Below are 22,669 nucleotides of genomic sequence, written 5' to 3' on the forward strand. Positions count from 1 at the left end.
TCTGCTTTACAGAAGCGATCGAAAGTCACTCGGTAGTGTTGATGAACGACAACACAACCGTAGTGACTTTTGTCAACAAGCTGGGGGCTCGGTATGCCAGATCCTCTGTCAGTTGGCAGTAGGGATGCAACACTAGCACATGTAAATACCATTCATCTCTCAGGTCAATTCATCCCATGGTAAAAGAATTTGATAGACAATATGATCCGACTAGTTGTCGATACTGTAATTGGTTCAGAATTGTCTGTGGATTATCTAGTGGCGAAGAGTCTGCTGAATACAGTATGCGAGCTTCCCTGGCCGTAGACATGTTCGCCGCATATCTGAACAACAATCTACCAGTATATTCTTCTCCAGTCCTGGATGCAGCAGCAGTAACGGAAGACTGTTTTCCAACACTCTTAGGACAGGATGGCGTCTATGCATTTCCCGTTCTGTCTGATCCGTCAGGTCTTGAACAAGATAAGGTTGTCACAAAACCAAAGAGTAACGCTAATCGCGCCAAGGTGGCCACAAGTGGATTGGTACCTGGACTATTCTAGATCTTCACACAGAAGTTCCAAGAGAACGTCCAGATTGGTCAAACCTTTTATGTCAACCTCATGTGAAAGTTTTACGAAACGGCTCACTGCCCGTCTCTTCACGGCTGAGGGTTATTCAACACCACCTCCAAAGGAAAGGCTTTTCGAGACTGACTACGGAGCACTTCAGGATACCTCCGCAAGTCCTCCGCAGCGATCTATCAGGCAAAGTGGTCACTTTTCTGTGATTGGTGTCATAGATGTGGAGGGAGAAAGTAATGTCAGTCACAGCAGTAAAGGCTATCGCTCAGCCTCGAGCCAGGTCTTCAGACTGAAGGGAATTGATCTCTCCTCCTTGTGGGAACTCTTGGCTTTATTCAGAAGATTTGAGCAATCTTGCCCACCTCGGGAACTTGAACTCCCGTCCGGGAGTGTGTTGAAGGCTTTAAGGTCCTAAAGTTGGTACCCGACGAACTGCTATGCAAAGCAACAGACAGGGACCTAACATTGAAGATAAGTGGTTCTCTTAGCTCTTTCATCATCAAAGAGAATGAGTGAACTACACAGTCTCTCTCACTTGGTGTCACAATCTGGGTGTTTAAAAGATTTGTCTTTTTGTCTTTTTTACTTTTGTGCCGAACCAAGACCCAAAATCCATCATTGACTGATGAGAGAGTTGTCTCCCTTATGATTTCAGCAATCAGCGAGGTAACTGATGATCATGACAGTCTTACTTTGTCCTGTAAGGGCAGTCCATCTTTATCTAAAGAGGCCCTCACCCTTTCGCCCTCTCGTCCCTAACTTGTTTGTAAGCACAGGTCGAAACAAGAAGGGAGTAACCGAGAACACCATCTCTTTCTGCTTACGAGAGGCTATCATGAGAGCATACAAATCTTTGGAAAATGTGTCGACTGGGGTCCCTCCCAAGGCTCACGACATTCGTAGTATTGCCGCAACTTTAGCATTCCACAAGAACCACTCACAGGTGCGTAATGTTTGGTTCTCTAAAGACAGATTATCTTCACAGCTCCAGTAATTAAAAGGTACCCATAGATCTTTGAACGCATTTTCCTTGTCACATCGACAGTTATTTTCAGCATTATTGTGGCATGAGAATGCAGTAGAATGAAAGGGGCTTCCTTCCTCTCTTCAGAACCTTCCTTCCTCTCTTCAGAACCTTCCTTCCTAGGGAGTACCTACACTGATAGCCACTTATACACGTAAGAAAACGTCTGTGACATTACATATATGTGATATATTTCAAATGAAGAAATTGTTCTTACACAAATCTCCAACTTGTGTTATGGCTTTGACAATTACTAAATTTTTTGAGGCTGACGTCATGACCATATTTGCATGTTGCAAAAAAAAACTTTTATATACTCCTGTTATACAGGACCAGATAAGCAGCCCATAAAGTAAAGTATTTGATGTTTTTTGACACAGAAAATACAAATTTTTAAATATTTGAAATTCTTTTCCAGGAATGCCACTGTGGCAGGCGAAGTGAAGTATTTTTCCGGCGTACATTTAAGACACGCCGCTTTGGAACAGAATAAAAGATGCCTTCGGGCCTACCTGTTAGTATGGGATATATTTCCGTGAATAGAATTGATGCTCATACAATGTACATTACTGTAGTTGCTGCATTATTTTATGAAATAAGAGTTGTTCCTACGCGGCGGTGTCATTCGAAAACTAACACTCGGGCCGAAGGTGTTGGATCTTTTTCAGGTAGCTCCACAGCGCCCTCATGGGACAAGAGATCGTCTCCTCTCGCCGTTATTTAAAGGACTCGGGTTTGTGTGGCTAGGAAAAATATAAATTTGAAAGTTTGTGATATTTTGAGTTGGTAAGAGTTCATTCTACACAATTGGCCAAGCAAAAGGGTGGATACTCACAAAGATAAATAGTGACACACTGGGGGGGGGGGGGGAGCAGAGCTGTAAAAATCCCATCTCCTAACAGGAAGGTGTTTCGGTACAAGAGGTCACGCTCTTGCTAGTAGTGCTAGGTCTCACGCTGTGGCGGGATGTGGTAAAGACAAACCCCACACCCTGGAATCTTACAGACAAAAGTCTCTGCAGCACTAACTTTTCTCCTTACATTATCACAAACCAGACTCTTGGACTGAAGGGAAATTAAATCTAACTTTAAAACTTGGTTGTGGGTACATTCGAGCACACTATTCTGTCTTGTTTCTCTACCTCTTGTTATTTTCAAATTTTTATATGAAAGGTTTATTTTAATGTTATTGTTCTTAAACTTCTCTTGTAGTTTTTCTTTATTTCCTTTCCTCATTGAGCTATTTTCCCTGTTGGAGCCCTTGGGCTTATAGCATTCCTGCTTTTTCAACTAGGGTTGTAGCTTAGCCAGTAATAATTAATAATAATAATAAAAAATCAATATTAAAAAGAAACTCCAACAATCACACTTATTGCTATAATACATATAACTAAATCAATTAGATAAAGCAACAATATTCAAACGAACCAAAAAAACATTAACAAAACTTAAAACTAAAACAATAACCGCAAACAAATAATATATAAGTATGTATATGTACTTTATATACTGTATATAGTAATACAGATACTGTTGTCCAGACGCACTAAGCCGAACTGTCTTTAACGGCACAGCCACAACTCTATGGCAAAACACAACACTGATGGAAAATCTGCCACAATTGCTTCAGTTAATCGGTAATAATCATTATTGTCATCATCATCCATTCAGGAGAAATTATTTATACAAGCCAGGTCATCAAAGGTTATACAATCCTCAAGAACAGTCTAATAAATGTCACTTATGATAATCCTGGCCAGCAATAATTTGTCCAAATTCAAAATGCAAAGAAAAAACATGTATGGACATTCCTAGCCATCTAAACTTATCTTACTAAAATCAAAGATAAATAATAAACTTTCTATCATTCACAATCACCCCAAAGGCAAAGAAAGCAATTCTGTACTTACCAATATAATAGATAAACACTTCCAAAGCTGGTAGAAAAAAGAATGATTCCAGTATTTGAACACACAACTGCCTCTGGCAGCAGTCAGTTAAAAAACACCTTTACCCAGGACATTCACTACTGGTCTAAACTAGCTACAAGAAAGTAAACAAACAACCTTAATTATACCAGCAGTCTTTCTCACTACAAACAATCGTTACACTAATTACCTCTCTCTCTCTCTCTCTCAATTGGAAAAAAATACATAAAAAGTTGATCCTATACATACCTCGCCCCCCCCTTACTTTGCCAAATCCTTCTCACACAAACACCTTATTTTTTCCTTACCCAATCATAGTCAGGAATGGGACCTTTGCTTTGAGTAACTGGGCCTTCAAATATTGTCTCTTTCACTTCTTCCATATCGCTATCATTCATTGTATTATTAACCCTTTTATCCCGAGGCTATTTGGAAATTTCCAACCCTTAACCCCCAGGGGGGTATTTTTTTCCCAGCACATTTTGCAGTATATTTTTTTTAAATTGCTCTAACAGCCTTAATTTTTGTCATAGAGAGGTCATGTTGGTCTCATTCTCTTGGAAAATGCCTGAATTTTCTCAAAAAATTATCAAAAATATGAAAAAAAAATTTTATAGCATTTTTTTGCAAGGACGTACCGGTACGTCCATGGGGGTAAAGGGATGGCTTTTGTGAAATTTACCAGTACGTCCTTTGGGGGTAAAAGGGTTAAGATTCCCATCTATACTTCTATCATCTAGTATATCATGCACTATCCCATTGTACCTCATTCTCATGCACTAATCAATGCTTGTAAAGTATGCTTAATTGAAAAACTTAATAACTCCAGAAACCTTCTTGGTTGATTTTGAAATAGCTATGATTAATAGTCTGTGCACAGTTTTTCCTCAAACTTAAGTAAAGTGTTGCTTTTTTCACCCGAGTCAAAACATCCACAGAAAGATACAAATTCACAAGTTTCGGCCGTGGTACCAAAATGATGAAATAGAGTTTTCTGTCAAGATGAAAATGGTAGCTGCCATTCAAAGGCTTAAAGGCCGTTCGTGAATGGCAGAGGCGAGAGACAGTGACATTGCCCTATCAAGCAGGACAATGCCTTAGAGACTGACCATATATATATATGATCAGCGCCCAAGGCCCTTCTCCATCCTAGCTAGGACCAAAGAGGGCTAGGCAATGGCTGCTGATGACTCGGCAGATAGACCTATAGGCTCTCCCAAATCCCCCATCCTGACCTTACAAGGATGGTGAGGTTTCAGCGACCAAAGAAACTAACGAGTTTGTGTGGGACTCGAACCCCAGTCTGGCGTTCACCAGTCAGGGACGTTACCACATCGGCCACCACAATTGCTTTTGTTCTATCTCATGATGTTGAAAAGGCTTTTATTATTATTGAAGTTGCAGCAACCAAAGAAACTAATGAGTTTGAGCGGGACTCGAACCCCAGTCTGGCGTTCAACAGTCAGGGACGTTACCACATCGGCCACCACAATTGCTTTTGTTCTATCTCATGATGTTGAAAAGGCTTTTATTATTATTATTACAAGCTAGGCTATAATCCTAGCTGTCCTTTGGAGTGGTTGCCCTTGGGAGGAATAATTTTCCTTAGACTCAACAGTTAGATGCTCCTACCAATATGTGTAACAGCAGTTCTAGCTTTGCCCAAGTCAATCTTCTGTTAAAGGACTGAGATTTGTATAGTTAGGAAAATTACAAATGACTTTATATTTATATTTTCACTTCCCATTGGGGTCAAACGTGGACTCCCAAATGGTAGACGATGTTGCGAGGTTGCTACCAATTGGTTCATAAAAATAACAAAAGATGTATTTGATATTGATGCGAAGTGGAAACTTATGTCCGTTATAGAAGTTAGAAATTAGTAAATATCTTCATTAATTGTTGTAAGGAAACATTTCTTACCCTTTTATCAAAAAGAGGTAAAAAGGTGATTTTTTTTTTTATCTGATATAGAAAATTTCCAGCTTGTAGTAATGAGTCAATATGAGTTTTTTCTAACATGATTGAAGACAGTATGAAAAGTTCAGTACTGTAGTCCCTAACTTCCAAGAAGTTTTAGGTGTCTGGTTTTCTGCTCAGCGCTTTCAGTGCACCTGATTTTGAGTGCTATAGGCATTACCTAATGGTCCTTGAAGTGTCCTTGCAACCCCCCTAAACTGGACCTCCTTTTTAGCCTTCTACCTCAAGTCTATCGTCACTTCCTTTCTACCGTCCAATCTCTTCCATGTTCAACAGTTTCAACTCGTCAGTCAGGGGCTTTACTTGCCCCCAGTGCCAAGCCATATTATGGGGTCTTATGACTGACCGGACAGTACTACATTGGATTCTTTTCTCTGGTTACGGTTCATTTTCCCTTTGACTACACATACACTGAATAGTCTGGCCTATTCTTTACAGATTCTCCCCTGTCAACACTGAGATTGTCAAACAATTCTTCTTTACCCAATGGGTTAACTACTGCACTGTAATTGTTCAGTGGCTACTTTCCTCTTGGTAAGGGTAGAAAAGACTCTTTAGCTATGGTAAGCAGCTCCTCTAGGAGGACACTCCAAAATTAAACCATTGTTCTCTAGTCTTGGGTAGTGCCATTTTCTCTGTACCCTTCTATATAATTTCTCTCTCTCTGTTTGTTAAATTTTTTATAGTTTATATAGGAGATATTTATTTTAATGTTGTTACTCTTCTTTATTTTATTTTCCTTTTTTTTCCTTTCCTCACTGGGCTGTTTTCCTTGTTGGAGCCCCTAGGCTTATAGCATCCTGCTTTTCCAACTAGGGTTGTAGCTTAGCAAGTAATAATAATGATAAAGTAATTAATCAGACTTTCCCTTATAAGTATCTGCACAAAAATGCGACATGTATAAAATGACAATCTATTAAAAACTAAAAAACTACAACATTAATGAAGCTGGGTAATAGTGGATTCATGTACAGTGAAGGCCAACTAACCGACTTGTCCCTATATAGACGTCTCTTTCTCTCCGCAGATACAGCAGATTAGAGCGAATCCGAGACATGCGGTGGGAGTTCGGAAACATCCTGCCGGCCAACATTCGAGCAACTCTCTGCGAACCGGAGGTATTTGTTCGGACGGTTCAGTGTTGGTTAAACCTTACGAATTTCCTTGGTTGGTTAACCCTTTTACCCCCAAAGGACGTACTGGTACGTTTCACAAAAGCCATCCCTTTACCCCCCTGGACGTACCGGTACGTCCTTGTGAAAAAATGCTATAAATTTTTTTTTTTTCATATTTTTGATAATTTTTCGAGAAAATTCAGACATTTTCCAAGAGAATGAGACCAAGCTGACCTCTCTATGACAAAAATTAAGGCTGTTAGAGCAATTTAAAAAAAATATACTGCAAAATGTGCTGAGAAAAAAATAACCCCTTGGGGGTTAAGGGTTGGAAATTTCCAAATAGCCTGGGGTAAAAGGGTTAAGGAATGTGTACTGTACAAAACTTCTTTCTTCTTTTTCATTTGGTTTCTCTCATTCAGAGGTCACCATAGCGGAAAATTGTATCTTTCTATTTACTGTCACACCAACTGCTCTCATGTTTTCTCTTATTGAAACCATAAATTTCCTCTTAGGCCTTCCTCTCCTCCTCCTACCTTGGTGGCTCCATGCTTTGCTCTCCCGACGTAATGTTCCTTCTCTTCACGTACCCGTACCACCTTGGTCTTGCTTCCCTCGCTTTCTTTCCAAACTGATTGACGTATGCAGTTCCTCTAGTCACTCTAGTGAATGTATTTCCGATCTTATCCTTCCTCGTTACCCCCCAGCGAGAACTCCATTTTCATTTCTGCAACTACTATCTCTGCTTCTTGCTTCTAGGTTTGGTCTCCAAACCATACAGTATAGCTGGTCTTACTGCCATTTTATGGGCCGTCTCTTTCAGACTTGCTGATATCCTCTTGTGCCAAACCACACCTGATACTTTTCTTCAGCCATTCCATTCCTCATCTTTCCATCGCACCCATTATTTCTCTGTATACAGTAGTTGATTCTAAATAAATTTATTATCATTTTCAAATCTATATATCAAGTCATACCCTTCCTCTTTAGTGCAGTCCCCCAAATCTTGAGATTTGCTTCAACCTCCTCATCACTTTCGCCACAGATCACTTTGTTGGCAGCAAATAACATGGACGATGGAGACTCCTGCTTAAGCATATGTATCCTGCACTTGCCCCTCACATACTTCTCATCCACTTCCGAGCTCTTCATGCAATACAATACAGTACCCTAATTCATCTCGTGGCACTATATCATAAGCTTTCTGTAGATCCACAAACTCGGAATGTAATTCTTTCTGGCCACGATATTTTTCAATTAAGATTTGCAAAACGAATATTACATGCAAAATGCTCCAACCTGGCACGAAATCATACTGCTCTCCACTCATCGTCAACTTGTGTCCTTAAGTCTTTTTATAGTTTATATATGACATACCTGTTTTGATGTTGTTACTGTTTTTAGAATGATTTATTGTTAATTTGTTCTCATCATTTATTTATTCTCTTATTTCCTTTCCTCACTGGGCTATTTTTCCCTATTGGAGCCCTTGGGTTTATAGCATCTTGCTTTTCCAACTAGGGTTGTAGCTTGGCTAGTAATAATAATAATAATAATATTACTTTTTCCTAGATTTTCAGCTTTATTCCACGGTAGTCTGTGCAGCTCTAAGCATCTTCATTCTTTTTGTATATAGCCACCAGGGTACATTTTCCCCACTCTTCAGGCATTCTATCCACAGCAAGATTCTTTGAAACAGCCTCGTTAGGAACTTCTCTTCTACATATACCAAGCACTTACACATGGATATCGTTTGGGTCCACTGCCCTTCTCTTTTTCATTCTCTTCAAGGCTTTTCCTTATTCTATCTTCCTTTTGTCAAGTACCTCTATATGTCCGCAGAGCTTCAAGCAGCCTCTCCTCTCTTGCATTGTACACATTCATGAGCTCTCTCAAATATTCTTTGTTTATCACTCGCCTGTCGTCAATGATAACATTACCATTTTCATCTTTTATAACCATTACATATTGTATATCTTTCCCTGCTTGGCCCAATCGGTAAATTCTTTTCCTCCCTCTTTTTGTATCCAGCCTTTTATATAACTCATCATATTCTTTAGCCCTTGTTCTTCCCACTGCTGTCTTAACTTTGTGTGGTTTCTCCTTAAATTTACACCTACCGGAAATGTCTTCTTTCCTAAGCCTCTGTTTTGCCAAACTTTGTCGGTGGTCAAACACACAGTTTTGGGTTACTGATTCTGTTAGATATGAAGATCTTTGGTTATTTTCTTTGATTTATTGATAATTTTTTGTGTCATTTCAATACTGCTCAAATCCATTTTCTTTTAGTATATAATATAGTTAAAATTAAAGAAAGCAGAGGCAAAATTATCAACTTACAATGCACTGATGGTGAATTAGCAGCAAATAAATCTCAATATTTTTATGTTTCTAAAACTAATATTTTTATTTCGTTTTAGTTCTGCTATTCAAAAATTTCATTACCAGCATTATGTGTTATTGCATGAAAAAATTTAATAAAAAATAAGAAGTAATTTTCACGATTACTGTATTTTGAATATCGTCACCCTCATAAACTAACTGCCTAAGTCATTTTCTCCACTTGTTGGGAAATCAAAATAAAACCTTCTCATTTCCTAATTCTTTATATCATTTTCTTGAGTTTCAATTCACAAATTCTCAACAGAGGAATTTGTGAATTAGAATTTGTGAATTGAAGCTCAACACAATGATATAAAGAATTAGGAAATAAGGTTTTTTTATTTCCCATCAAGTGGAGAAAATGACTTAGGCAGTTAGTTTATGAGGGGGACGATATGTTAAGTGATAATTTTGTTTGAAATTCGGAAGATGCCAGTGTTGTCCGTAAAAATTGCAACGTGTAGTGTATGAAAACATCATAGAATTGATCACAGTCTTAACTGTTTACATAGTTACAGTATTTGCCTCTATTTAAGTGGTCGTAGTATTTACCCGTATGAATATTTGCAATATTTGCTTATATTTAAATGCTTGTAATATTTGCCAGTTTAAAATTTACAATAATGTTGAAATTCCTTCCAGATTCAGTGGTTCAATAAATACAATAAAAATCTGGCGAATTACATGAGGTCCCTCGGAGAAGGTTGCGGGTTGGATCTCACCCAAGACATTAAGCCTCCCAAAAATTTATACATTGAGGTAACCACAAAATTTTCTTCCTTATATATTCATGCATTTGAAGTACTGTAGTGTGCTATAAATAACTTTGCATTTAACCCTTCTACCCCCAATGGACGTACTGTACTGGTACGTTTCACAAAACTCATCCATTAACCCCCATGGACGTACCGGTACGTCCTTGCAAAAAACTGCTATTTGCATTTTTTTTTTCATAATTTTGGTAATTTTATGAGAAACTTTAGGCATTTTTCAAAATAATAAGACCAACCTGACCTCTCTATGACGAAAATTAAGGCTGTCAGCGCAATCTAAAAAAAAAAATATTGCAGAACGTGCTTGAAAAAAAAAAAAACGGTTGGGGGTTAAGGGTTGGAAAGTTCCAAACTGCTTGGGGGTAAAAGGGTTAAAATCATGATAATGATTTTCAGTTTTTTCAGATGTTCAAACTTACAGCAAATGTTTTTTTTTTTTTTTTATGTTGAACAGGTTGATAAAGTCTCTTCATGGTTTACATGACAGATTTATTTTAATGTCACCAATCTTTAGATATTTCATATTCATTATTTCTCTTACAGTTTGTTCATTTCCTTTCCCTGTTAGTTTTTTTTTCCCTGTTGGAGCCCTTGGGCTTATACCATCCTGCTTTTCCAACTAGGGTTGTAGCTTAGCTAGTAATAATTAATTTTAGGTTAAGGCAGAATTATAGTGTGTTTACTTCTGGGTTAGACATGAAATATATTCCTCTCATTTTCAATTCTGGACTTTCTTCCTTATGTCAATTCTATTTTTTCTACACAAATACAAACTATATTTGTTTTTATATGAATGCAAACTTTCATTCTTTAATAGAAGTATTCAACGAAGCTGGAACTTGGATGTTAAAATGTATAGTGAGGTGGTGGTAGCATGGCTGTGAGTACCGACAAGTAACTACCGACATAAATCTCTTTATCTCTAACCTTGGCTGTTATGATTGTTCTCTGATTTTTTTTTATCAGAAACGTTTGCCGTCTGCTTATGGTGGAAACCCCACATACCGACATTTGGGTCTGCCCTGGTAAACCTGCTGGCCTGCTGTTGGCTCCCATCTCTTTAGTCCTTTTTTGCAAGGGGCACGATTGCTTGCAGTAATCACCCTGTGATGAGTGTAGGTCATAGCCTCCTTTTATAGTGGTTTGATTACGGTTGTAGGAAAAAGAAATCTTAAAGAGAGATTGTCTTCAGAGGCAAATTTGCACAAGCTGTTGCCAAAGAAGCTTTTTAGCTGCTCTCCCCTCCGGCACTTAGACTGGTGCACTTTTTTTATAACCTAACCTAACCGTAGATCCAAGCCCTCCAGAAGAAAACCGAGGAAGGTAGGAGACCTCGATTTGCCCCAAAACCAGGTTCCTAAAGTAAGAGCATCCACTCCTCTCAGTGAAGGTAATATCCTTCTACTTCCTCGTCAATGTTCTCCATCGTTTGTGAGGACGACACTTGCAGAGCTCGGACCACCTGTCCTTTATTCGAGACGGCCTTGGCTCAGTCCTCTTCAACTAACGTCGTAGTGCCCTTACGGGACAGAAGAAAATCATCCTGATCTCTGGTCACTTCTTTTAAGGAGATGTGTGCCATCATCATTCCTCTTCTATTGTGAAGGATGAGCTCGCTAGTTGGCCAAAATTCTACAATCACTCTGCTGGTCGTCATTGTTGATGTATTTTCTCTTGAGCTATTAGAAGAAGGTGGTGGGCAAGGGGAGCTTCCTTCGTGACAACTGAGGGTGTATGTACTCATTCCTGCACGGGGCCGAATAATGGTCGGTGGTAAAGAAACGACAGAAGAGACCCGAAAATCTAATTCAGTAAGCAAGGAATCTAACAGTCGCCATGTCCTGCGCTCCTTCCGAAGCAGATGTCCTGGACGTTAGAGCATCTGCTAACACCTCCAACAGCTTTTCTGCTGATGGGTCACCATCAATGCCTAAGGAAGGCCAAAACTTCCAGTGGTCCAAGCTCAGCAATTGTCGGACCACTGCTTCGGAAGGAACACAGGACATGGCGACCGTTAGAGTCCTTGCTTACCGTATTAGATTTTCGGGTCTCTTCTGTCGTTTCTTCACCACCACCTGTCAGTGACGCAAGTCTTGAAGGCTAGATTATGTTAACAGCAGACTGCTTTTGGAAATATACTCGCAGGTCCCCGGACACTTTTACCTTTGGGCTGTTGGTAGCCACTCAACTGGTAGTGTAGCGAACCCTCACAGGACAAGAAGCATCTAGTCTAAGATAGCGGTTGCAACATAAGTCCTAATATCAAAGGTATAAATGTCTGCCCCTTTTTCCTCTTTTCTTTCTCGTCTCTCGGGGTGCAACGGTTGTGCCGTCATTTGCTGTATCATATGTCTGACGCAGGCAAGCCTCCCAACAGGGCAGTATATTCCCTATCCTCCTTATGAGGGAGAGGATGAACAGCTTTATACAAACCCAATATATATTTTGGATAACATAATCCCTTTGGATATTTGTACCTCCATGATTATCTGTCAAGTGTTGGCAAAACAGAGTCTATCACCCGAGATATCCTTTTCCCAGATTGTTTAAAGTTATCCGTTGAAACCTTTTACAAGTTTAAGTGCTTTGACATCTTAGTATTTAAGCCATCTAGGTTAGTTATAGGAATTTCCTCTCTCTTTAGGAGTGTCATCTATTAAAAGACTAATGTTTGTATTTGCGTATGAACAAATCGCCAATTTCAAGTCATTTTTAATTTTCTTGACTATGCAAACACGAGTACAAGTTTTCTTCCTGCCTATGCTTCTCCACTAGTCCTATGTCATGGGCACAGTGGCTACTCAAGACTGTTAGGGCTTACCTGTCACCTTTCAGTGATTACAACCATCTTGTTTTTATTTGAACAGGCAAACTTCCAGCTTCACCAAACCCATACTGCTTTTAAAGAACTCAGGTTAATATAATTAGGAAATATACAAATGACTGGAAATTTAAGTTTTGGATACTCTTAAGAGTCTTTTTTTATATCAGATTATGATACTTACCAGAGGTCCAATTCCCAAAAGTGCCCCCTGTGTGGAAAGTCTGAAATTATATGAATACTATATGTTTAGCGTGTGAATCAGCTGTCCAAATCCACTTCAGTGATTACTACTTTTGTTTGGGTAATACTGTCATATAATCTACTATCAGTACTTATCAATTTGTTCACATTGAAAGGCACAAGACTGTGACAGTGTATATTTTATTAGAAGGGGACAGGATTTGCCAGTATATACAGTAGGAGACACCTCAGTTTTTCTCAGCATACTCTTAATAAATTTACCCAATATTTAACAAGTAAATTCTATAGTATAGGTTATTATACAGCTTCTTACCTAATGGTATTCAAATATTTGGTAGCTCATTTAAGCTTAGAATGCTAAAGCAGGTTTTATATTTATAGTCCCTAATCTGGTTTAAAGGTTTTGTAGCTTTAACTACTGATGCTCTAGTTATAGTCGATTCTTTTTAGTGAGGCATATTTGCACCGACTCGCAGGGGTGCCCTTTTAGCTCGGAAAAGTTTCCTGATCGTTGATTGGTTGGATAAGATAATTCCAACTAATCAGAGAGCAGGGAAATTTTCAGAGCTGAAAGGGCACCACTGCGAGTCGGTGCAAATGCAGCTCATTAAAAGGAATTGAGTATAGTTCCCAGTGATAATTTTCAAATGTATGAATGAATTTCCTATTGGAGGCATTATTAGGATACAGTGTTGTAGCGAGATTGTATTGACCAAAGCAAAATGCTTATGTCTTTAGGTACAACTGGGCGGATTTTCTTGGGTTCGAGTTCTCTTGCTTGAGGGCACATTCTTCTATCATATTTCTGTTATTTTTTTCAAGTTTTAATAGTTTATATATAAAAGATCTAATTTAATGTTGTTACAGTTTTCAAGATATTTGGATCGTTCATTACTTCTCTTGTAGTTTATTTCCTCGTTTGCTTTCCTCACTGGGCAATTTTCTCCCTGTTAGAGCCCTTGGGCTTATAGAATCCTGCTTTTCCAACTAAGGCTGTAGATTAGCTAGTAATAATAATAATATTGTAATGCAAGACTTGCCTACTTGGAAAACACAGTTTCATTCATATTGTTTCTCCTCAGGTCCGATGCCTTCAGGATTACGGTGAGTTTGCAATCGAAGAAGGCGACACGGTCATCTTACAGAAGAATACGACGCACTACCTACTAATGTCTCACTGTCAATAGATGTTTTAGAATATTTGATGGGTCTTGATCTTTTACTTTTATTAGTTTTAAACAATTTTATAGTTCATAGTGAACTTAAACCAAGGTCTTTCTTGTCATAATTAAAATAAGGCAACTTTGTAATAAAATGTTAAACCTGAGAATATTATTTTACTGGAATAATTTCTTACATTAGATACTATTTTATATTTATTCACTTAATAAAGTAAAAGTAATGACTAAACGTAAGTGACGATGAGTTCATAAAATTATCTTCGTGCTCACGAAAGCAAATGATGGAATCTTTACCGATGATAATACAGTCTAAGTATTAATTTGTTTATCTTTCTCAAAGATACTGTTTCTATCATCTTTAAATTGTTCTATCAAAGGTAAACTATTATAAAATAAAAGCTAACCTACATATTCACATGGGTAAAAGATCCCATTAAAGAAGGTGGCTGAAGCCTATAGTTTAACGTAAAATTAAGCTGTAAATTTTATACATGGAATTCTCAAATCAAAATCGGTAACTTGTGTAGTCTCTGCGGTACATTCTGAGTCCTGAGCTACGCTGCGAAGACATATCTTGGGTATCGCAGTCTTCTCTGCTAAGCCGATACGGGTCGGCAGGCGTCCTGCCGTAGGGGCCTGCCGGGGCCCCATAAGGATCCATCGCTGTTACACCGTAAGGGCCCAAAGGTCTCTCCTGTACGCATCCATTGGGTCTCTGGCGTACGGATCTCTGTTGCCTTGCATCTGGTCATAGCCCGATCCGAGTCGTTCAAACACTCTGTTCGGTGTGTTGTTGAAGTATCTGTCGAAATTTTGCCCCTGCATTTGTGGCCTCCTGTCATCCATGGGATACTGGCCCATTAAGCTCCCAGATGCTTCCCCCATCATGGATCTCGCTCCGCCGCCGTAGGATCTCCCGGCCGCTTACTCCGACCCCTCGACGTACTGGTGACGCGGATTGACGTACGGCTGGTACATCTCCTTCCGGCGTTTTCCCGACACGCTCTGCCAGGCGCCATAACCTGTAACCTGCGATGCATCGGCTTCGTCGCCACTTCCTTCGTCCTCCTGTTTGGGTAAAATTGCATCATTATTCATTCTTAATTTCAAATAGTTAACAATTACACCTTCAGTGTAGAAGCTAAGTTTTTAGATATGATGACCAGCACTTTACAATAGTGAGAAGAAAACTACTCATGATTATGATAGCATAGATCACTAAATATAAATTAGATAATTGATGATATAAATATAAATTTGGCATTAAATGGGAATTTATATTTAGGTTATAAACTGCTAAATGAAACTGATAGACAATTACCTTATTAAATTTTCACTTAGAAATACCCTTACTTATGATTTTAATCAATAATGAAAGTTAAAAGAAAATAATCTCATGGTAGTATCCGCAAAACAATATGTTTCAAAACAATATGTTTCAACGACAGATTTTCATACAAACTCATAACCATAACCACATTAGGTTACTTGTCAAAATATATAAAGGGATTTTGACGAAGGAAAAATCTATTTCTGGGCTCGACCTGTGTCGCTCCGTGAAATGCACCTTATAGCACCATTTCTAAGGCATAAAAATTTCTAAATATACCAGAGAAAAAAGGAATGCATGGAATGCCAGGAATTAACCCAGCTCGCTCACTTCGATGAGTGTCGGTATAGATACTGGGGCGTGATAGAACAACGACCATAGGTCCCTCACCAGTTAGACCAACGTTTATAGGTCCCTTTGCAGACTGAAAACTAGTGTGGTAAAGTTGACAAATATAGATAGAAGCTGTGAACTCATGCATTTTGAAAACCTCATCTTGATAGAATAAACTTTTCATTGATGAAAAGCTAAATGAAAGAATAAAAATAGATAAGGAATATAATTATCTCTAAGTACAAAATTGTTGATGATTAACTCTTAAGAAACAGGCAAGGCAGATTGAAAAGGGTCACTATAGATGATTAACTAAAACAAAAGCATGAACAGGTAAGGCAGATTGAAAAGGGTCACTATAGATGATTAACTCTTCAAGCAAAAGTATGAACAGGTAAGTCAGATTGAAAAGGGTCACTATAGATGATTAACTCTTCAAGCAAAAGTATGAACAGGTAAGTCAGTTTGAAAAGGGTCACTATAGATGATTAACTCTTCAAGCTAAAGTATGAACAGGTAAGTCAGATTGAAAAGGGTCACTATAGATGATTAACTCTTCAAGCAAAAGTATGAACAGGTAAGTCAGTTTGAAAAGGGTCACTATAGATGATTAACTCTTCAAGCTAAAGTATGAACAGGTAAGTCAGATTGAAAAGGATCGCTAAAGGGAAGCAAACAACAAGAATATTAAAAATTAAAAGTACCCAAGGTTCTGCTACACAAGCATCTGAAGGCTGGAGACAAAACAGTGGTACAGTATCTCAAAGATCGAAATGCTTTTGACGTGACAGAGGAAGGAAGAAAAGTGGATAAGAAACATCGTAGATACTGTAAACAAATAATAATGGCCAATCTTGTAGGAAAACTTGGGAGTATCTTAGAGAAGGGAGACGGGTGAAGTATCAGACCTGACCGAGTTCAGGAAGTAAGGGCATTGGACAGAAGAATGGGTATGCAAGCTCCATATTATCATCAACATCTCTTTTTAACTCCATTAGAAGTATGTTGATGACATCCATGCCGAGGGAATACTGCCTGCTGGCCATTATTGAAGATAAATTCAAAATAAATAGAAAAAAATCAGAAATTTACAAAAAATAAAAAAATTCAGAAATTAGCATTTGAGGGAAAATGGCAATATATGGGATCTAAGCCAAAACCAATGTCATGCAAGTGGTAGACACACCATCCACCCACACTTTCCAACTATAAAGAACCAAACGAGTATCAACACTGTTCGACAATTTATAATTATGTAATAACTTTGCTGTTTGATCACTTACCCCTTTAAAGGTATTTCAGGGTCGAGGTCGACCCCGGGGGGGGGGGGGGGGGGGGGGTAAAAAACGGGGAAGGAGGGAAGTTAGACGAAAATCAGTCCTAAAGCAGACAATGGCATGTAGACTAGTCACCCCTTGCAGGTTGATCACTTCCATATTCGAGACAGCTGATGATTTATGGGGAAAAAACAGGTTTTGAAAATGCTGTAGGGGTCGCATACCTTTCCAGGGTTAAAAAGAAGACTTTCATCTCCTCTTTAAAATGCTTCAACCTCAATGTGATATTTCTTAAAATTCACTAATATTGTTTGACTCCTCTAAAAAAAACTTTAATCTCATTATGATATTCTTAAAATACATCATATTTGCCTCTTTTCAAATAAAATACTTCAATCTCTTTCAAAATACTTCAATCTCTTGGTAATAAGATTTCTTAAAATACACAAATATCGTTTAAAAAAAATACTTCAATCTCTTAATCACATTTTTTTAAACATTTCAACTTCCATTTTAACAAAATATTACAAAAATATAAACCTAATTTCAGGCATTGATTGATTAATGAGTTTTCTGTCATATTAAAGAAAATCAGTTCCTTTCTTTGACATTTATTTCCAAATTAGACCAAATCCCGGTTGGATATGAGGTTTTCAAAAACATATTCGACCTTTTCCCTTTATAATAATACATTAATATTCAGAATATCTGGCCTTTTCACTTTATAATAATACATTAATATCCAGACCTTCCAAAGGAAGAATACTTACGATAAAAATACTTCAATCTCTCACGAGAATTTCCCGACGATTCAATTTCAATACTTTCGTATTGATAGATCACGATGAATTGATAATTGATTGATTGAAAGTTTTCTGGCATCCTGATACCTAAGGTCATTGGCACCCATAGCATTTATTATATATGAAAAATGAAAGAGAACTCAATTAAAACCATAAAAGTTACGTCATTATAAAAGTTTAAATAGTTTTCAGAAGACCTGCTGCTGAAGTACAGTGAACCCTCGCTACTTCGCGGTTCGACCATCGCGGATTCACCACTTCGCGGATTTTTTTCATAACCCATATATATATACATATTGGTAATAACAAAATCAACATACTGTGCTGAATAATCAATATAATCGATGCAAAAACTAACCTATACACAGATGTGTACAGTAAATGCGTTTGTTTCTTCATTATGATCAGAGAAACTTAAACAAAACATTGGTTGCCATTTTTTATCGTGCTTTTTGGCGTTTAGGAAACGCATGATAGAAAATCGCCTTTAATATTTGTGCCTGTTTTAGTTTAGGGTACTGTAGTACATGCATTAAGTGTTCTGTACATTAAAGGGTAGTTTGTTAACAGTACTACGTACAAGGGAAGGTTTTAAAAGTCTGAATATACATGTTAAATAAATAGGTAAATATGGTGTCACTACTTCACGGATTTTCACCTATCGCGGCTGGGTCTGGAACCTATCTACCGCGATAAACGAGGGTTCACTAATATAAAAATGCCGGCGCTTATAGTAGGACACATCACGTGCAAAAATCTTGGCAAGGATGAACCTGCCATCCTCACCTCGAGCCTCAAACAGATATCTATACAAATACCGATGAATTGAAGTATGGCCAGACATTACCATGCCTTTAGTACAGAAATTAACTCTGACATGCAGTCAAAGTACATTGTTATAACAGTAATGCATTTAGCATGGTTATTAAACTCACAGGAAGACGGCATCGTCGTAATGAGCGACTGTCACCCATGCGAAAAATACTTCAATCTCTTTTTCATAATTCAAAAACAAAAGTACTACGTTCCAAAGGTCATGTGAAAAACGACCTTCGGCATTTCAATAAGAAAAAAATCAATGAAATTAAATGAAAATATGTGACATCAAATCCTTTTTACAGTTCCAAAAACTTCTGACCAAAAGATTAATAAACTTCTCGAGAACCAGTTCATTTCCTTTCTTCACTGGGTTATTTTCCTTGTAGGAGCCTTTGGGATTGTAGCATCTTGCTTTTCCAACTACGGTTGTAGCATAGCTAGTAATAATAATATTAACAACATCCAATAATAACCTTCTCGAGAACCTGTTCATTTCCTTTCTTCACTGGGCTATTTTCCTTGTTGGAGCCTTTGGGCTTGTAGCATCTTGCTTTTCCAACTACGGTTGTAGCATAGCTAGTAATAATAATATTAAAAACATCCAATTTGACTTTGCAGTATTTAAGAACACCTTGTTGTACAAAAAACATTCATATATAACTTCAAATACAACTATAAACGCTATCAAGATATCCAGAAGATTAATTTTCATCCTGAAGGTAATAAATTGTTACAGTCATTAAAAGCAACAATACCTAATCTGAATTACTATTATTATTAATAGCTATGCTACAACCCTAGTTGGAAAAACGGGATGCTATAAGCCTAAGAGCTCCAACAGAGAAAATATCCCAAGGAAAGGAAATAAGAAAACAGATAAAATAGTATGCCTGAGTGTACCCTCAAGTAAGAAAACTTTAAACCAAGACAGTGGAAGACCATGGTACAGAGACTATGGCACTACCCAAGACTAGAGAACAATGGTTTGATTTTGGAGTGTCTTTCTAGAAAAACTGCTTGCCATAGCTAGAGTCTCTTCTACTCTTATCAAGAGGAAAGTTGCCGCTGAATAATTATAGTGCTGTATTCAACACCTTGAAAGAGGAATTGTTAGGCACGTGTTGTCAGATGTATGAGGAAAGAGAAAATGTATGAATAGGCAAGAAAATTCTGTGTATGTGTAGCAAAGGGAAATTGAGAAATAACCAGAGAGAAGGATCCAATGTGGTATTGTTGATCACACAGTAGTATATACAAAAACCTGCATCTGGTTGATTTGTGATCGAGATACGAGGAAATCACTTCAATAAGTTGATGGCAAAAGGAAGAGCCTAGTGATGCCAAGGACGAGAGCATTTAAAAAATAATTCTTGGGTTGAGGCAATGATATAAAAAAATTTCTGATATTGATGTGTTCAGGTTGATTAGAAAAAAAACTTATTTTACATTAAGCAAATACTTTATAGTATTCCTGTTCATGCTAGAATTTCCTTAATATTTTTCTATGTTGAAGGTAAGTCATGTAGGAATTATCATGTTGTATTATGCTCTCGCTTACTTGGAGAGGAAACCATGTTGCTAATGCGGGAATTGTTAATTTTCTTTGGTAGAAATATAAAACTACAGAAACTGCGTGCTGTGCTTTATTCCTAATCCTTCAGAATCTCTATATACACTGACTAACTTATTTACAGTTTTATAGTTATAGTAAACAACAGATAAATATCATATGAGTAATGTTACAATGGATTGGATATTTACAGTAAAGTAGTTAAGTTGTTTTCAGGTAACAGTATGTACACAAACAACCAAACAAGTAGTTAACATAAACATCCAGATAACAGTATGTACACAAACAACTAAACAAGTAGTTAACATAAACATCCCCCTTTCTTTGGGTTTTGACAAAAATAAGAAAGTAAACAAATTGATATAACATAAAATAAGGAACAAGTAGGATACATTGTAAACAATAAAATATAAAACAATAAATCATTCTCCCTTCATCTTTTCCTGCAGACGAGCTGATCTTCTTGGCAATTTAGGCATGTCGCAAATAGGATGATAGCTTGTTTGTTCATCATTGACGTTGGTTTCCCTCAATTTACTAGTTTCTTCCATTTCTGGTATTGCCGATGAATCCTGTGTATTTGGACGGATATGAATTCTATTTCTTCTATAAATTCCTCCTTCCTTTCCCTCAATTACATAGGATCGGTTTCCTTGTGCATGGCTAATGAGCCCCTTTTCCCAACCCTTTTTGTCTGGATTTTGATAATATACAGGTTGCCCCTCATTTAATGGTGTCATATCTCTTGCAGTTTTATCATAATATTTCTTTATGGATTCTCTCCGGGTTTCCCTTTTTTGAGAAACTGGATTGTCATTGTTCAGAATTTCAGGAATTATCGACCGTAATTTACGTCCAAACATCATCTGAGCTGGACTCAAGTTAGAGTCTTGACGTGGTGTATTTCTCAGCTCTAGTAACGCCAAATATTGATCTTTTCCATCTGCATGCGTCTTCTTCATCATATTTTTTACTATTTTAACTGCCGCTTCAGCCTTCCCATTTCCTTGAGGATGTCCAGGAGATGACATCCTGTGCTCTATACCCCACTCTTTAACAAAAACTTTAAACTGAAACGAGCTGAATTGTGGTCCTCCATCGGACACTAATTGGGTAGGAATACCGTATCTAGCAAACATCTTCTTGATTATCGCTATAACGTGATTTGAAGTTGTTGACGTTAGAAACTCTACTTCAGTGAATGAGGAATAATAATCAACAATGACTAAATAATTTCTTCCAACAATCTCAAACAAATCTAATCCGATTTTATTCCAGGGTCTGCCTCCGTCATTAACATCCATCAACGATTCCTTCTGATTCCGAGGTTTATACTGCTGGCAAATGTCACATGAATTGGCCATTTGCTTTATTTCTTTCGACATCCCTGGCCAAAATATTGCATCTCTTGCTCGTCGCATCATGCTATCGTAACCAAGATGAGCTACATGAAGCTTCGTTTTGATTGAATCTCGTAGTTTACGAGGAATCAGTATAAGAGTTCCCTTTAGAATGATGCCGTCTTGGTAACTCATGGAATCTCTAAAATCGAAGTAAGGTTTTAATACTTCGGGAATTATGTCTTTGCGATCAGGCCATCCTTCCTTGATTACAGACAATAATTCTTGCAGCTCTTCGTCGTTTGTGGTGGCGTCTCTTACTTCCTTTAAAATTGAATCGGGGTAATTTTTCAGTGAATCTATCATCCTTACCAATGTGTCTCTATTTTCCTCTTTTGGGCAGGCCCTGCTAAGGGTATCGGCTAACAAAAGGCTTTTTCCGCTTTTGTACTGATATTCGACGTCGTACCGGTTCAACCTCATCATTAAAACTTGTAAACGCATTGGAGCTTGACTTAATGGCTTTTCGAGGATTGAAGAAAGAGGCTTATGGTCATTATGAACAATAACACGTCGCCCAAAAGTATACTGGTCAAATCGCTCTAAACCAAAAACCACAGCAAGAGCTTCCTTTTCAATCTGAGCCCAGTTACGTTCGTTTCTAGCTAAGGTCCTTGATGCGTATTCTATCGGACGTCCTTCCTGCATAATGACTGCACCAATACCATCCTTGCTGCTGTCAACCTGTAATACAAGCTCCTTACTTTGATCAAAATAAACTAGAACTGGTGTACAGGTGACCTTTTCTTTGATCACTGAGAAAGCGCGAGTGCACTCATCATTCCATTCATACTTTGCGTTCTTTCTTGTCAGCTCTCGGATAGGTTCTAAATCATCAGCAAGATTGGGTAAAAACCTTGATAGATATTGTACCATTCCACAAAACCTCCGAATTCCTGAAATATCGGTAGGGGCAGGCATTTCTTTAATGGCCTTTACCTTATTTTCATCAGCCGTCACACCAGCTGATGTTAAACGATGTCCCATGAATGCGATTTCCTTTTTTCTATAAACCGATTTCTCTTCATTTAGTTTGATCTTTTTTTCTTGGCAACGCTTCTGTAGTGACTGAAGATTTTGTTCGTGATCACGCATTGCTTCGTGTTCCTCATTTCCAAAACCAACGACCACAATATCATCAGCTACACAGTATACACCCCGAAGCCC

General features: G+C 37.9%; 2 protein-coding genes and 1 pseudogene across 3 annotated transcripts in view; 1 reads left to right on the forward strand and 2 right to left on the reverse strand.

Moving 5' to 3' along the window:
- The window catches only part of LOC137635571 (uncharacterized), a 68,638-nt gene extending 65,057 nt beyond the window's left edge, over positions 1-3,581 (reverse strand). Inside the window, exon 1 of one of the 2 annotated variants that reach the window (XM_068368035.1) lies at positions 3,497-3,581. The gene's annotated coding sequence lies outside the window, so the exon portion shown is untranslated. The remainder of the gene's footprint in view (positions 1-3,496) is intronic. The other variant, XM_068368040.1, reaches the window with a different exon arrangement.
- Positions 1,021-14,112, forward strand: LOC137635570 (DNA replication complex GINS protein PSF1-like). The gene is made up of 5 exons (XM_068368032.1): positions 1,021-1,741; positions 2,006-2,101; positions 6,522-6,612; positions 9,634-9,750; positions 13,872-14,112. Exons 1-5 carry the CDS (start codon positions 1,647-1,649, stop codon positions 13,974-13,976), a joined length of 504 nt encoding a protein of 167 aa, XP_068224133.1. The 5' UTR covers positions 1,021-1,646; the 3' UTR covers positions 13,977-14,112.
- Positions 14,113-14,118: 6 nt separating this feature from the next.
- The window catches only part of LOC137635575 (tRNA (uracil-5-)-methyltransferase homolog A-like), a 59,362-nt pseudogene continuing 50,811 nt past the window's right edge, over positions 14,119-22,669 (reverse strand).

The sequence above is a fragment of the Palaemon carinicauda genome, unplaced genomic scaffold, assembly GCF_036898095.1.
Source record: "Palaemon carinicauda isolate YSFRI2023 unplaced genomic scaffold, ASM3689809v2 scaffold142, whole genome shotgun sequence".
NCBI classification, from domain to species: domain Eukaryota; kingdom Metazoa; phylum Arthropoda; class Malacostraca; order Decapoda; family Palaemonidae; genus Palaemon; species Palaemon carinicauda.

Bases quoted from the DNA above. Each gene is read 5' to 3' on its own strand.
- LOC137635570 (XM_068368032.1), top strand. From the start codon at position 1,647: ATGAAAGGGGCTTCCTTCCTCTCTTCAGAACCTTCCTTCCTCTCTTCA. The intron at 1,742-2,005 runs GTAAGAAAACGT...ATTCTTTTCCAG, and splicing joins ACTGATAGCCACTTATACAC to GAATGCCACTGTGGCAGGCG. The intron at 9,751-13,871 runs GTAACCACAAAA...GTTTCTCCTCAG, and splicing joins CCAAAAATTTATACATTGAG to GTCCGATGCCTTCAGGATTA.